The sequence below is a fragment of the Lampris incognitus genome, chromosome 4 (assembly GCF_029633865.1).
Source record: "Lampris incognitus isolate fLamInc1 chromosome 4, fLamInc1.hap2, whole genome shotgun sequence".
NCBI lineage: Eukaryota > Metazoa > Chordata > Actinopteri > Lampriformes > Lampridae > Lampris > Lampris incognitus.
The window spans coordinates 37,701,835-37,719,388 of record NC_079214.1 but is presented as its reverse complement, the minus strand read 5'-3'; the positions used below and the strand labels follow the sequence as shown (position 1 = coordinate 37,719,388).

General features: G+C 41.2%; 1 protein-coding gene across 3 annotated transcripts in view; it reads left to right on the top strand.

Moving 5' to 3' along the window:
- The window catches only part of dpy19l3 (dpy-19 like C-mannosyltransferase 3), an 81,977-nt gene that overhangs the window by 37,229 nt on the left and 27,194 nt on the right, over positions 1–17,554 (top strand). For all 3 annotated transcript variants that reach the window (XM_056278391.1, XM_056278389.1, XM_056278390.1), the window contains 6 exons: positions 5,103–5,176; positions 6,466–6,624; positions 10,171–10,305; positions 12,985–13,096; positions 15,446–15,502; positions 16,021–16,103. In XM_056278391.1, the coding sequence (XP_056134366.1) occupies positions 5,103–5,176; positions 6,466–6,624; positions 10,171–10,305; positions 12,985–13,096; positions 15,446–15,502; positions 16,021–16,103 (620 nt within the window). The remainder of the gene's footprint in view (positions 1–5,102; positions 5,177–6,465; positions 6,625–10,170; positions 10,306–12,984; positions 13,097–15,445; positions 15,503–16,020; positions 16,104–17,554) is intronic.

Sequence of the window (17,554 nt, the reverse complement as noted above, 5' to 3'; positions counted from 1 at the left end):
TAGATGTAGGAAAAAACTTTTGTTGAATCACATTAGCAGCTGATGAGTGCACGACGCATGAAACAAGCTTGTACTGCTGTGTATCAAAAGTTTTTTTTCCTATATGTATATATCTTTGTGTTCTTTTTGGCTCAGATCTCTCATTTGGTTCACAATAGTAATTCTGCTGCAAAAAGAATAAAATTGGGTCTCGGCAGAACTGTCACATGGGCTGTGTGAAGTGTGCAACCGCACAGGGCCTCATGCCTGGGCTGCAATCCTGCAGTTTTGTTTTTTTTAATAGTTTTTTTATGACTGTTCTTGACCCACCATGCTTCTAAAATGAAATTCCTGTCTGTCAATTCCATTATCCATAGTCAAGGTCACATGAAAATATCTAAGAGTTTATTCAAGTTTTTTCATTTTTGATATTGCGTCGTTACATAGTGTGTGCTCCATCTCGCTGCTCACTGCGAGGAAGAAAGAGAAGGGGAAACAAATTCGGCTGCACGAGAGCGCAACTAATTTCGTAAACATGGGTTGGGTGCTGAGGTAACGAAAAAAATTAAAAAGAAGGAAGAATTTCACAACTCACTGCAAGGATTGCTGGATAAATTTGTCAACACTTCCAGAGATGAGGTGGCTGAGCAGGTATCCAAAGCTAGTGGGTGCATGTGACTGTGACCGTAGGCTACGTGTAATGACCGGTCTTAAACATGATCTAAAATCTGAATGACATGTAGGGGATATAGCTGCAATATTGAACTGTACTTCAACATGCCAAAATAAAGAGACAGCTGAGCTGACTTGATGATGTAAAGCCATTAGTTATACAGTTGATTTTTTTTTCCTTTGAAAGACCATGAGAGCAAAAAGTCATAGTTGAGACTAAGTGCATGATAATGCTGTATTATTCTAGTTGTTAAAAATATATTGTACCAAGAAACACGTGTAGTAGTACTAGAATAGATATGTGCGTGTGACCATGATTCATGTACATGCATGTCAATGAGCAGGGCCTGCAATGGGCTGAAGTGGCTTTTTATTGCCTTATGACGGGAAATGTAGAAATGTTCCTCAGCATTAATCCTCAGCATTAATTTAACGCAATGAGCATAAAATAACAATTGTGCCATAAAATAACAATTGATAAAAACAACAATTTGTGCAATGCGCATGAAATAATTCTACAAATTCTTCACCAAGGATTTGTTTCAACATGTTCAAGAGATTTTATGTTTATAAATAAAATTTTCATTGTTTTTTTTTGTATTAAAAGTATTTCTCATAGAAGGAAATAAAAGACACAGGGTATACTTTGAAAAACGCAACCGCGCTGGGCTAGAAAATGAGTTTTCCCTATAAACTCGGCATACTAAGCTTGTGTTTACATAAGCAAGCATGCAACCATCCTGGCTCTTGAGAGGAATTTTGCTGAAAGGTCAACAAATATGATAAGAAACCAATTTTGTTGTCACTCTGGTAACAGATTAATTCTATGGATTTGAGATATGGAGAGATACATTTGTTTACCCATCCTGCTCTATTTCCTGATCGGATGGATGGGAAGTAGTTTAATCATATACATACATACATACATACATACATACATACATACATACATACATACATACATACATACATACATACACACACACACACACACACACACATATACACTACCGTTCAAAAGTTTGGGATCACCCAAACAATTTCGTGTTTTCCATGAAAAGTCACACTTATTCACCACCATATGTTGTGAAATGAATAGAAAATAGAGTCAAGACATTGACAAGGTTAGAAATAATGATTTGTATTTGAAATAAGATTTTTTTTACATCAAACTTTGCTTTCGTCAAAGAATCCTCCATTTGCAGCAATTACAGCATTGCAGACCTTTGGCATTCTAGCTGTTAATTTGTTGAGGTAATCTGGAGAAATTGCACCCCACGCTTCCAGAAGCAGCTCCCACAAGTTGGATTGGTTGGATGGGCACTTCTTTGAGCAGATTGAGTTTCTGGAGCATCACATTTGTGGGGTCAATTAAACGCTGAAAATGGCCAGAAAAAGAGAACTTTCATCTGAAACTCGACAGTCTATTCTTGTTCTTAGAAATGAAGGCTATTCCATGCGAGAAATTGCTAAGAAACTGAAGATTTCCTACACCGGTGTGTACTACTCCCTTCAGAGGACAGCACAAACAGGCTCTAACAGGTACTATTTAATGAAGATGCCAGTTGGGGACCTGTGAGGCGTCTGTTTCTCAAACTAGAGACTCTAATGTACTTATCTTCTTGCTCAGTTGTGCAACGCGGCCTCCCACTTCTTTTTCTACTCTGGTTAGAGACTGTTTGTGCTGTCCTCTGAAGGGAGTAGTACACACCGGTGTAGGAAATCTTCAATTTCTTAGCAATTTCTCGCATGGAATAGCCTTCATTTCTAAGAACAAGAATAGACTGTCGAGTTTCAGATGAAAGTTCTCTGTTTCTGGCCATTTTGAGCGTTTAATTGACCCCACAAATGTGATGCTCCAGAAACTCAATCTGCTCAAAGAAGTGCCCATCCAACCAATCCAACTTGTGGGAGCTGCTTCTGGAAGCGTGGGGTGCAATTTCTCCAGATTACCTCAACAAATTAACAGCTAGAATGCCAAAGGTCTGCAATGCTGTAATTGCTGCAAATGGAGGATTCTTTGACGAAAGCAAAGTTTGATGTGAAAAAAATCTTATTTCAAATACAAATCATTATTTCTAACCTTGTCAATGTCTTGACTCTATTTTCTATTCATTTCACAACATATGGTGGTGAATAAGTGTGACTTTTCATGGAAAACACAAAATTGTTTGGGTGATCCCAAACTTTTGAACGGTAGTGTATACACACACATATATACACACACACACACACACACACACACACACACACACACACATATATATATATATATATATATATATATATATATATATATAATCCAGTGAGTCAAGTAAATTCTTTATGAGACAGTACAAGCCTGTTTCATGCATAAGCAATCATCAAGTACATCAAAATATGACAATAGACAAATACCCCCCCCCCATTGGACCGTTAGTGATCACGTGTTTTTGAATTTTTGAATGTTGCACCTGTCCGTTCCCCATTGGACGTTGTGCATGTGATGTGCATGACAAGGCAATAAATGGTATGTCCTTTCCCGAGTAGTGTTATTGACAGCTGATCATTGCTGATGGCATGAAACAGGCTTGTACTATCTCATAAAGAATTTACTTGATTCACTGAATTATTTTGCTCCTTATTTGTTGAACACTTCCCTACCGTTGAGTGTTTCTTTTAACAAAGTTTTATATATATATATAAAACTTTGTTAAAATATGTACACACACACACACACACACACACACATATATATATATATATATATATATACATATACATACATACTATATACTATGTATACATATACATGCAAGTTACTGTTTTTCCCAAGTACAGAGATGTTGGCAAAATTTGAAAGGTTTTTGTTGAATTTGGAGCCTGAATTTGAAATGTGGAATACACTGCATATTTGAACTACATGTATTAATTTTGATGATTAATTCCTTCAAAGATGGAAGTACAAATTTTTTCCATTCAAACTCAGATCACTGATGGAACTGAAATTGAAACATAATGTTCAGAACATATTCAGCATGCGGTTCTCTGATGGCACAAATCTCATACCATACAGAGATAACAAGACAGAGCAGATGGCAGCAGCCCGTGTTGGTCATAGTTAATGCACTTACATAAATTGACCTGGTCTAGACAACAGTATTATTGTTAAAACTGAAATGATTGTTTTTGTCAGACATAGACAGTAGGAAAGTGCAACCAATGTGAATGAGGGCTGAGACGGGCTACGTTTGCATGACAGGTTGTGATGCCCAGTTCCGACTTTGTGCCTATAGCTTTTTTTTTTTTTGACCGCCTGTTTGGCCGCCTGTTTACATCTGCTTTTAAAAGGGACCCACATGGGGCATCCAGGTGGCGTGGTGGTCTATTCTGTTGCTGACCACCAATACAGGGATTGTCGGTTCGAATCTCCGTGTTGGCTTTGGCTTGGTCGGGCGTCCCTACAGACACAATTGGCCGTGTCTGCGGATGGGAAGTGGGATGTGGTTATGTGTCCTGGTCACTGCACTTGCGCCTCCTCTGGTCAGTGGGGGCGCCTGTTCGGGGGGAGGGGGAGGGAATAGCGTGATCCCCCCACGTGCTACGTTCCCCTGGTGAAACTCCTCACTGCCAGGTGAAAAGAAGCAGCTGATGACTCCACACTTGTATCGGCGGAGACATGTGGTAGTCTGCAGCCCTCCCCGGATCGGCAGAGGGGGTGGAACAGCAAATGGGACAGCTTGGAAGAGTGGGGTAATTGGCCAAGTATAATTGGGGAGAAAAAAAGGGGGGGGGTGACCCACATCTGATTCCTGTGCTTACGCCATAACGCTTTGGTTCGCACTTGAAAAAAGCTGTATCCACAGGCCTACATGAGAATTTGGTCACCAATGTGGAGACAAACACCCACACGGGTACACCACATCAATTAAAATGGGACAAGAGTGTGAGAGTGTCCCATTTTGAAAGATGCATGATTCACAGTGAGCTGAAAGATCTGTCTGTTTACATTAGAGTTGCATTGAGAGCAATCAGATTCCTATCTGATTTATTTCCACATATGAATGTGGTCAAAATTAAATCTGAAAAGATCAGATTCTTGGTTTCATAGTCATAATACATGCCTGATCTGTTCTACATGTGGCTGAAAAATCGGAATTGGCTCACGTACCAGGCGGTCTGAACGTAGCCTTAAACTAATCTGCCACTTTTTTTTTTATGTCTCTGCCCCATGCACTTTCTAACTCTCAACTTTCAGCTTACTCTCCCCCTCTCTCTTGTGAATGTGAATCTATTCCAGTTAATATTACACCTGCTTTTTTCCCCTTATTTATTTATACAGCACAGCTCACTGATCTTTGGCCCTGACAAAGACCTCATGTGAGCATATGTGTGTGTGTGTGTGTGTGCGCGCGCGCGTGCGCGTGCGTGCGTGCGTGTGTGCGTGTGTGCGTGCGTGCATGCGTTTACAGAAAGCGCTTCAGCTCAGATCGGATGAACACATCTTCAAATTTATCAAGTCCAAGTTCGGCTTGGGGCCTATTAGGTATGAACATAATCAAACTCATTCACTTACGCAAAGTCACACACACACACACACACACACACACACACACACACACACACACACACACACACACACACACACACACACACACACACACACACACACACACACACACACACACACATTCAGACCCAACCCAAGCACACATGCTGTTTAGATGTGTTGAGGGGCAAACATATAAACAAGCTCACACATTAATATTCAGGCATACTTGTGTGCACTTTCACAACTTTGTGCAATCACAGTCACACCTCTTATACCTACTTCCCAACCCTACATTCACACACACAGACACCATCACACATAGAGAATCTCACTCACTCACAAATGCACCACCTTACCGTCACATGCCAACATGCGTAAATGCACATACGTACTTATAGAATTGTTACACCCTGTCTTCTTTATTCACTAAGTGTTGTAGCACCCTGAGTTTTAGTTGATGTAAATAATGGATGACCGGTTAATGCTGGGAGACCGCCCATCAATCTGATACTGCTTGTGGAGCAGCTCATCTGCTGGATAGGTGCTCCAGGGTGGCTGATAACACTGCTCACAGCCCATTGCCAGACAACTGGATCCTTAATTATTCAACCTGCGCTGGAAAATGATCATGCTCATTTTGTGCTCTCACTCCCGCTCTCTTGCTCATTCTTTAACCCCCTCCCCCCATTCTCTCTCTCCGTTTCTCTCTAGTCTCTTTTGGAGAGACATGTTTGTGCTCCCTGCTCCCTTTGTTGTTGTTGCATATGTGTTTTGCTCGAGTACGTTGCTCTTTCTCTCTCTCACTTGTTCTCTTTCTCTCTTTTTCTCTGACTTTCCCTCGCTCTGTAGCTCTCGCTTTTTATATTCATCTCACTGTGTGAGACTTTTTTTTTGCTTTCCACTGATTTTTTGCTTATTTCTCTTGGAATCTCTTTCGCTTCATTCTGTCTCTCCCGCCCCTTACAAGGTATATCTTTCTCTCTTTCTGGGTCTGTTTTGTATTCCCCCCACTGTTTATTTATTCATTTATTTCTGCTATTTTTGTTATCCATTGTTTTATTTATTTCATCATTTATTTATTCGCCCACTATGCGTACCCTTAACCTAGTGAGTGAGAGCAATTGTCCTTTACATTAGCAAACTGCTGTCTTTCTTATGGGCTTTCTCTCCTCTCCTCTCCTCTCCTCTGTTCTGCTCTCCTCTACTCTCCTTTCCTTTCCTCTGCTCTCCTCTGTCCTGCTCTGCTCTGCTCTGCTCTGCTCTCCTCTCCTCCCCACCTGCAGGGATTTTGATGTCAGTCTCTATATGTGCGAGGAGGCTTTTGGGCCATTGCCTTTGGACACGCTGGAGCGCCTGGCCAGCACGCTGCTGTTCCCCTCGTACATCGTCACACTGGTGTTGCTCACAGGCACACTAGCGCTAGTGGCACTGTACAACTTGAGGTAGGCTGCGGGTGTATATATGCAGGTTTATATGAAATTAAGAAGATGGAACGGAAATATATATATATTCAGCAAAGAAAACACACGGTACTGTGTGTTTTCTTTGTTGAATCACATTATCAGCTGATGATTATGCAACGCATGAAACAAGCTTGTGCTGCTATGTATAAAAAGTTTTTTTCCCTACATCTATATTGATATTCCGCTCCTCATTTTTTGAGCACTTTTATCAACACCATTGATGGTTTCCGGACAAAAAAAAAGAAGAAAAAAAAAGCGATATCTATTCCATTAGCTCTGGCCTTACACGATGAGATCCTGTCTTTGAAGCTGTCTCTATTGTAGCGAATTCGAGAGGCAGCCGGGAACTGCCACAGCCAGGATGCGAACCCGGGTCTCCCGCACCACGGGCAACTGCATTAACCAGTTGACTAAAGGGTTCAACCTGTTAGCCAAGGGCTAGTGAGTCTATTCATTCGTGATCATGACACTATTGATACTTGTCTTTTTGCCCTCTGCCCGATCCTTCCTGTGTCCCCTCACTTTCATAACTAATAAAGAACTGGCAAACTACCTGGAAAATGTTTAAAAAAAAAGCATGGGAGTTGTCGTGGCAATTATTGAATTCCACGCTGACAGAAATGAGGAATGAGACAAAAATCTCTTACAGTATTGTCACACGATTTTAATATATGTTCATGAACAGATGCATCCAAGCCCAGGTGCCTGTATGCGCACCAATCGATACAGTACAGTCTCTCTTATAGGACAGTAGTCTGTTCTTCCCCTCCTTATCTCGTGTCTTCCAGCTCTCATCCACCAAGGCCATTTCTTCATTTAGTGTGTACAAACTTGCTACACTCAGTAAGTCTCCCATACAGTCAACAATTAACAATAGGCTGTTATTTGTGCACCTGGAGAAGACACTTTATAAGACTACCTTTGTTCTACTACACATGGACTTCAAGCATCCATCTAAGCAATGCAAGGCCATGGTGCAAGATTAGAAGTAAGCAAACATCAAATGGGAATTGCCCTCACAGGAGTCCACCCCTAGAATCTCACATTAGCACCTGTTACACAGAGCCTGATATTCCACTAGTAATGGGACTAAACTGATGAAGGTTTTGATGCCAAAATGTCAAAAAAGTAGCCTACGCTGTATGCAAGAGTGCAGTGTGCGGGAATTGTTCCCTATAGCTGTCACATTTTAATGTATTGTTCTCCTACATATACCTGTGAAAATACTGTGTTGGTTGTGCATTGGATTTTTAGCACTTATAATGGAACTAACAGCCAAATGTGATTTAAAAATAAATCTTGTTACCACTTCTGTTGGACAGACTAGCCCTTTCCAAAACATTTTCCTGTGGGTTAGAATACAGCAGTGACTGGGATGGCTCGGAGAGTGGGGTGATTGGCCAGGTACAATTGAGAGAGAAAAAAGGGGGGGGGGGTTAAAATAAATTGCACGCATCAGATCATTTGTCTACAGCAAACAGTTAATTTGAAATACACATTTGAAAGAAATTCATTCAGAATATCACAATCTAATCTCCATGTAAACAGCCAGCAAGCCCATGTTGATGGGCTTGCTGGCACTAAAGGTGATAAAGAGTTTCAGTATTGGTAAAATTCTGTATTTTATGGTCCATAATAGGTAACCTAATAATGGTTGAGATTCTCACTGTTGTCATAAACTTGCCTGTTATGATAACGATCTAAGTTGGACATGGGACTTAACCTTAATTAAGTTGGAACTAAACTGTGTTCTCCTCATCATTGAGGTTCCTCTTAGATGGTAAATAGAAATGAAATTCAGATGTTCGACACAGGAATCGTGTTTGAGACCCCCACGATTGTAACACACTCTTCTAAGGGCCGTTTAGTCTGACTGAGTTATAACCTTGGAGTCTACTAATGCTTCCCTCATCATATTAATGCTGTACTGTAGAGACACACTGAAATCCTATTATTAGTTTGCATTTTATCCACACTATATAAAAAGATTCTCATTATTTCCTAAATCCCTTTACTGCCGTGTTCACTTGTTCTTATTCTTCTGTAGGTATTTTTAGATACTCTTGGCCTTTTTACTATTAGAATAATGTGTTATGTCCCTCGAGTTTTTTATATAAGCATTCCACCAAGACAAATTTCTTGCATATGCACACTTACCAGGATAACAGTAAGACTCAGCTTGACAACAATTAGATGTACTGCAGAATGGAGAGAAAATAAGGTGAAGGAGTGCTGGTAGGAATGAAGATAGGATGGGAAGTAGGAAAGGTTGGAGATAATAAAGGATGGAGGGAAGTGAAAAAGTATTTTGATTATGTCTAAATTGTTTTCCATCTTTTTTCTTTGATATTCTGCAAAACTGTGGGTTAGGGTTGATGCTTAGTATCAACTGATATTTACAGATATCATCAGTAACTGGTGATACTGATGATGCCATCATTAAAAATAATAGAGTTTAAAAAATATACACCAGGCAGATGACAACAGGCAGTGAGCTAGTCAGTGAAAGAGTCATCAATTACTCATCAGCTAAAATAGCTAACAAAAGACAAGTCAAAACAAAGAGAAAACAGACATGGCGTGAGCATTATACATGGCTTCAGTAATAATAGCAACACAAACCCTGGGATTAATCCTTACAGCAAATACTTGTGAACAATATGGCATCCTCAGGGTTTTGAAAAAAAAATCTATATATGAAGGCAAGTGCAGGAAGAAGGGTTTCAGCGAGGGTATTCAAGAATAGAAGTATGAGTTGGCATAGGAGTGAAGAGACACACCCACTCGCAGCACCTACATGATGGTGGTCATTACCGCCCCATTGCTGTATATTTAGTTAAGTCTTTGTTGATTCATGCTGTGAGACACGCCATATTCTGTCAACTGCCTCTCACAGGTTTATAGGGTATGCCATATAGGGTATGATGCAAGGTGAAGTGCTGCATCGCACTAATCACATTAGCACACTGACTCACCTTCCACCTGCTGAGAAGTACTCGGAATACTAACCTCATGGAACAAAAGGCTATTTTCCGATTCAGGAATTAATTTAATCCAATTCTCCACTCCACCTTGCATAAAGGGCAGAGTCAGGTTGGATTTGTATTCAAGCCGAACCCAGTGTTCATCTAACATGCGATGTGAGGCCAGATAGCAGGAGATATTTTTCTTGCCCTCGGGCCCTGAGTGTGTGTGTATGTGTGTGTGTGTGTCTGTCTCTGTGTGCATGCTGGTATGTGCAGGCACATTTGTTTGCAGCAAGTTTGTGTGTAGCCGTATGCACTTAAGTGTCTGCTTGTGTGCCATTGCCCATAGACACAAATGTCCATGCCGTGGGTGTGTGCATTCATGTGTGTCTGAACGTATACATCATTTGTCATCACACATGCATAAGGAAAACCTAAAGACACACAATAACACCAGTGCCAACCCACCTACCCTTCTGCCTTTCTTCAAGTCTGTTTAGCTGTAATAGTCAGTTCATCCAAATCACACTGTCTTTCCCGTTTTTGCTATGTTTTCCAGTGGAGGTGAGCTCAGGGGTGGGGGCACAGATGAGAAGACAGGGGGAGAGAGGAGAGCGATAGTTCTTCGTCCAGATGTGGCCTATAATCTTTTGCACACCTGGTTCTATGGTCTTCTGGCTTTCAGCACGATGAGGTAAATGTACATGCACACACACACAAACACATTAATTCAGACACATGTTCACACTGATACTTGTCTGCCCATGTGGCACTCACATGGGTCCACTTTTTCAAAATGAACCAGAGCCCACTTTGCCACTTGAAGTAATGATTTGTGTGTGCTTGTCACCAGAAATTGGATACCAAGTGTGTCTCACACATTAGTCATAGTGTCCGAACGCCTCACTTGGCCCTCTGTTGACCCCTTCACATCAAGGGCCTTTCTGCAGTCCCTTAGTCACTTCGCTTGCAACATCTTAACTGAAATATCCAGCATCAGCCGAGAAAGGTTGTCAGATGATTACTGGACATATTGTCCACTGTTTTGTTTTTGTTTTTATTTGGTTTTTTTTGTTTTTTTTTTAAGATTGTTTTCCCCCTTTTTCCCCCAATTGTACTTGGCCAATTACCCTATTTTCCGAGCTGTCTTGGTTGCTGCTCCACCCCCTCCCCTCTGCCAATCCAGGGAGGGCTGCAGACTACCACCACATGCCTCCTCCGATACATGTGGAGTCACCAGCCGCTTTCTTTCACCTGAAGGTGAGATGTTTCACCAGGGGGATGTAGCACATGGGAGGATCATGATATTCCCCCAGTTCCCCCTCCCCCCTGAACAGGCGCCCCGACTTTACCAGAGGAGGCGCTAGTGCAGAGACCAGGACACATACCCACATCCGGCTTCCCACCCGCAGACATGGCCAATTGTGTCTGCAGGGACGCCCAACCAAGCCGGAGGTAACACAGGGATTCGAACCTGCGATCCCCGTGTTGGTATGCAATGTAATAGACCACTACACCAGCACGAGGCCATATTGTCCACTGTTTAACCAGAAGGCAAATCCTACAGGATCCACCTTCTGGTGCTCAAGCCAAGAGGTTTACTTGACGGGGTATGGAGTAGCAGAGTATTGTGTTTGATTTAAGATAGATCACATCCACCACCAAACTCACAAGTGCAGTTCTACACAGACGTACAGACACACAAAGGCGCATAGATGCAAAAGTGCATTTACACTCAACAAAGCATTTTAGAATCCTCAAAAAGGAATCTAAAATGCTTATTATGTTTTCTTTTCAGTGGAATATGTTTCTTAAAAATGCAATGCTAAAAATGAGAATACTGTGTAATAGAGCCCTGCTATATGTAGATTCTAACCTATTCTAGTCCTATTCCACATTCTAACTTGCTGTCTTACAGAAAGAGCCCAAGCATCCCATAATATCCTTGACATCTTAGATGTTGAGATATGTTGTTATTCTCAGATACAAAGGTATTCTCACAAAGACACATTCTTTGCGATATGGTTAAAAACTTTAGACAAGTGAAAAACACCCCCTCTGAGTAGTTTTCCTTCCTACAGTGCTGCACTTTAAAACACTTGAAATGTGCACTTATCATTTAATGCATAGTTAAACTACTTGTAATGTCATCAATGTCCTTTTTTATTTGAGCATCCCACCAGGTCAAATTCCTGGTATGTGCAAAAATATTTGGCTGTCAGTAAAATTTTAGCTTGAACAAGGTTTCTTTCTTCTTCTTTTTTTACATAACACAAAAAAAAATTGAGCTTGAAACAGAGTTGCAGTCTCAGACAACATCTAATATATTGTTTTTCTTTGTCAGGAGCGAGAAGAGAGAAAGTGAATCTGTATTCACAAAAATAAGTTTGGAATGCTTTCAATGCACAACAGCATTTGGGCGCTGTGGAAAAGACACAGTTCAAATCAGCACTTTTGCCAAAACGCTGATGAGGAGCAAAAGGCCAAAAGTGCCGAAAGGCATTTCCTTCTTGTGTGACTGCTCCTGTGTGTTGAAATGCTCTGAGGTTTATTTGCTGCTGTGCACATGCACATGTACCCCAGCAGAGATGCACGCACGCAGACAAACTCACACACAGATGTGCACCAATAAACACACACACACACACACACACACACACACACACACACACACACACACACACACACACACACAGAAATAAACAAACACAGGGTGCCACTTTTCACTGATGGCATCTCTTCAAACAGTAGGGGACAAAGTCTCTCTCTCTCGCTCTCTCTCTCTCTCTCTCTCTCTCTCTCTCTCTCTCTCTCTCTCTCTCTCTCTTTCTGTCTTATCACTATATTCCATCTTTCTGTCTGTTAACATTTTTCTTCTCCATGTTTTTCCCCTGTCTTGTTTTTGCTGATGTTTCAAGTCTTTGTTTAATCTTGGTATTTTTTGCATTTTCTTCATCCCAGACTGATTGATACACTGTTAATGGACTCTTTGCTCTTGATGCCATGTTTCAGATGCTCTCTGAAGTTTAATAACATAACAGATATTCTGCCACCAATGAGTCTTCCAATAAGCTCTTTGTTATGCAGCCACCACATACTCTTTCTCAGATAAACACACACTTGTATGCACACCCACACGATATGGAGACAAAAACACAATTCTAGAAGACCATTCATCTAAGCTGGCTTTCTGAGACACTAACTTTAGATAGATTGGAAACTTAAATGGGGGTGGCATTTTTTTTGTTGTTGTTGAAAATTTAGTATACTTATTTATCTCTCTCTCTCTCTCTCTCTCTCTCTCTCTCTCTCTCTCTCTCTCTCTCTCTCTCTCTCTCTCTCTCTCTCTCTCTCTCTCTCTCTCTCTCTCTAGAATGAAGTATATCTGGACAGGTCATATGTGTGCAGTTGCGGCCTATGGCGTTTGTGGGACAGAACTATGGACTCTGGTTTTCAACACTCTCCGCTGCAACAGTAAAACTGTGGTACAGTGCACACCATGATGATTGCTTTTTAAGGTTTTTTGCCCAGCTCAGATGGGGTGCACATTGCTTGCTCTCATGATGTTTATCAGTACACAACCAGTGTAGCACCCTTGAAATAACATATTATTATTGTTATCATTATTATTATTAGGTTTTACATAATTCCAATGCATTACTGTTTTCAGCCTGAAATTAATGTATTTCCATTGTCAGATGCTGATCTACTAATCGCCATTCCATGTCTGTGTGCACCGTTAGCTGCAGTTCTTTTACTGGTCAGTTTCATGGTTCATGTGGTATAAACGTGATACACACGTTAATTAATGCAGAATGTTCATGAAGAGCAAATGTTCATGTCAGCGGCCTATAGCTGTGTAAATTACATTTCAATTGCCCAATCGTTTGCGTGAGGGGAGGGACTGAACCCAAAAAGGGGGAAAAACCGGAAGTTGGTGCTGGAGGAGAGCGGGAAAAAGAAAAGAAAGTTCTGGACCTGATGCTTGAGTTTGGGATAGTGGATGGTTTGAAGTAAAGTTACATCTTATAGTTTGTCGATGTTACACGCCGCAGGTGCAAAAAGTGGACCGTGTGTTGCATGTACATGTGAACCTGAAATCCTCCTTGTATACAGTATTTCTGCGGGCGGGTGGATTAGTTTAGTCCTGCTATGTAGCAGTTAGCACACCTACACGGAGAATGAGAGTATTGTAGGCCGAGCTAAGCCTATCTACGGCAGCTACCGTTGTTTTTTTTTGTTTCTGTTTTTTTGTTTTTTTAAGTGTCATACAACGTTCCGGGACTGTAGTAAATAGTATGTCCAGCATTTGTTATCTTTGCATCGATTCCGCCGTGGAGGACGGCTTCTGCACTGATAAAAGTGCTGCAGGCTGCTCGTAGGCGAACTGTTCGCTACCGCTGTTCCATCGGTACGAGGACGCCTGAGATGTCAGTCAAACGTGCTGCTTCCATTGGGGACGTTCCCGGGTTCTGTATTCTGTTCACCGTGACTACAAAGGTAACCAGTTGTTTCATTCGACAAGGATTCACGTGAGCTCTAACATGTGCGCCAACGTATCGTAGTATCACTAACAGAATATCAAATAAAACCCGATGTTTTTTTTTCTTTTAAGTTATGCATGCCATTATTCAGTGGTGCTTAAATAAATGCCACGGTTGTTGCTAAAGATACACATTGCCTGCGCATTCATGTTGTATACTGTTTTGTTTTTGTTTTTTGTTTTGTCTTTTTGGTTACATTAAATGGTAACTGAAATTCTTAATAGTATTAATGGATAATGTTATTACCTGTATTGTATAGCCTTAACGGGGAAAGTGCTGAAGTAGCCTTAAAGGGGCCTCTACAGGTTAAAGCATTGCATTTTGTTCTTTTGCGTTTAAGCGCTCAAAGTGGGGGCTCATGAGTCAAAATATGTTTAAGCATGGGAGTTAAGGTTCATCATAGCAGTATAGCTACATCAAAGCTACCTGAGGTCTCCTAGTCGCCCAAGTGAGATCCTAGACAACGAGTATATTTCTGGTACATCCCACCATTGCAACTCCCATGCATTTTAAGGTATCTCTGGTAGGACTAAGGTTATCTTAACACCTGTGTATATTTAACTGGTGTGTATTGGTTATCTTAGCACTGGTGGGGAGGTTACACCTGTATGCACTCAATAACCTTGTTTGAGAGAAGTGTAGTCAACATGTCTTCAAATGATGACAAAATCACTCAGGTGACCTGGCTTCTGTTTTTGGGATACAGAAATCTGGGAAAGCGGGAGGCCCATGAATTGTTTTCTTTATTTCAATCAATATCACACAGCGACCCCGACTAAAATTTACTCGAGATCTAGTGGAAGGCTGAAATATTACACCAAATGGTAATAGGTCCCATTCAACATACTAATTCTCTCAGAAGTACTCTGTTTTGTCTCACTTAGTGAGGGACGACATTCACTGCTTGTATGAAGAAAGTAATGGAATCAAAACATAACTGAGCCAGCTTTATGCACTTTGGTAAGGTTTAATAATGGCCTTTGAATCCTCACTCGCAGCTTGAACTGTGAAAGCCATTGCGTTCAGGACCACTAGGTGTCACTATGGTCATAATGTGACATTAGCGTGCGCCTAAGTCATCCCTTCAAACGTTCAGTTAAGTCTGTCTCTTCTATCTCCAGGTGTCTCACTCTGTGTCTTGTTGCGTTTCTATCGCTGTCTGTTCTGTCACTCTGCATTTCTCTGTTCTTATATCTCACTCTTGCTCTTTTGCTCCCTCTTATGCTCTCCCTCCCCAGTTACTATAGTCCTCAATCTCATTATAGCAATTTTCTGTCTCCCATTTTGCAGATAAGGCTCGTCAGATACACTGTTCCGCTGGCACTGATTGGATTCCTATATTACAAGGTATACTGTTTGCTGACACTAATGTTCATCATTGTATTGTCTGTCTCATCACAGAGCTCAGTCATTGCACTTGTTGTGTGCGGTGATATGTGAGAAAGTAGTTGTTAAAATGAAGTTGTGGTGGAAAACGTGATCAAGGAATTGTATCCCAGGATATGAAAATTATTCTGATTTGTTTGTTTCACAATTCAAAGTGGCTAAATGGTCCCACGTTCAAACTGGCTGTTATCAACACTTCATTAATTACTGTAGATGTTACTGGAGATATACCACTTCATTTGTTTTGATTTTCTGCTTTACTGCCTTAACGATCGCTGACTGCAGAATTCTGCCATTAGTCACCTCACTTTCTGCTTTTTCTCTGTATCACTTTTAATCTCTCCCTTGCTTTATTTTTCTATTTCACTCTGTCTTTGGTTTCTATCCCTCCATATTTTTTTCTGTTCCTCTCCCTCTGTCTCTTTTTTATCTTTTTCTCTGTCTCTCTCGCTCTCTTTCTTACTTTCTTTCTTTCTTAGTTCTGGCCCAAACTGATGGAGGAGGTATCAGAGCTGAGAGAGTTCTATGATCCGGACACTGTTGAGCTCATGACCTGGATCAGGTATATGCACACGCACACTTGTGCTCAAACACACACAGACATACTCACACACACACACACTGAGGACCACAAAAGCAGAGCATGTCAAACCGAAACAACTCTGATTAGCTTGTTTCAGCAGTTCAAGTTTCATCCTTCTTGATGCCTTGATGTGTGTATGTGTGTGTGTGTAAGGGAGAAAAAGTGTGTACATGAGTATTAGTGCTTGTTTGTGGAGGAGGTTGGCTGATGAGTGATGAGAGCCGATGGACCTCTATGAAAGAGACATGGGTGCTGGAGAGGACCCAGCTGTTGGCAGAGCTCTATCCTACCTCAGGGCCTCTGTCTGGGCTTTTTATCAAGACCATCAGCCTGATAGGATCTGAGATGGCACAATGACTTTGACATGGTTCTTTGTGTGCTTTTACATCTGCATGTCAGTACCATTTTACAGTCAACATATTATTTTTGGCATACATTTACACTTCAGGGACATGCATGTGATGCCTGTTTGCATTTCTGTGCTAAAGAAAGATTTGTACATTGCTCCAAACTGCAAAGAAAAATCTGACAATCCCAGTATTTGACAAGTGAGGCTCACTCAGGTTAAGGCAAGTGGCCTTAACCATATGCAAACTGGCCAGTTTGCCAGCATGTGCTCTTGAAATCACACGTTTGACTGTTGCATTAGTGTGTGCATACTTTTGTACATGCGAGTGTACCAATGGCTTTCTGTGTATCTCCCACCCTGAATAGGTAAGAGGAGCCATAGCTGAAATGCAATAGAAATAGAGAAAGAGACTGAAGGAGGGGTTGGACTTTTCAACACGCACAGAAGAGACAGGGGTTCCCTTCCCTCTGGGTCTAATCCCATTAGGCTAGGTGTATTTAACACAATATTTTTCTATTGTACTAACATCGCCAAGATAAATTCCTAGTGCATGTAATACACATGGCAATAAGAGGATTTCTGATTCTGTTAAGCAGGGGGTTTGCGTTATGCTCGGCGGCGTTAGCACTCTCGTACGGAAAGTTTGCAGGAGATTTCTCAAATGGTGGACGTAATGAGGAAAAGGGAAAGAACAAGTTCATGTAGAGCATATATATCCAGTTGATGTCAACATAGCTAGATACTCATGATTTCACTGTTGTACTTTAAACTAAACTGGAAGGTGTATTATAGTGAGTTTAAATAATTTTTGGTTTTGGTAGGGGCTGTTGTTGAGATTAAAGCTCATTAAAATACAACTTTTAATATAGACGTTTTGCTGTAACAGAAGCATTTCATTGGTGCGTGTTCACCCAAATCGTTGATGAGACTGTTGTGATTCTTGGGGAGATCATTTGTGCACCTCAACTGTGTGGGTTGAAAAAAACAAGGCAAGGTTAATATGATAATAGAGAGAGGACTGTCTGCTTTCTTTTGGCGAAAAAAGCCTGCTTCATCCTACCAAGTCTGTATTACAGCTCAA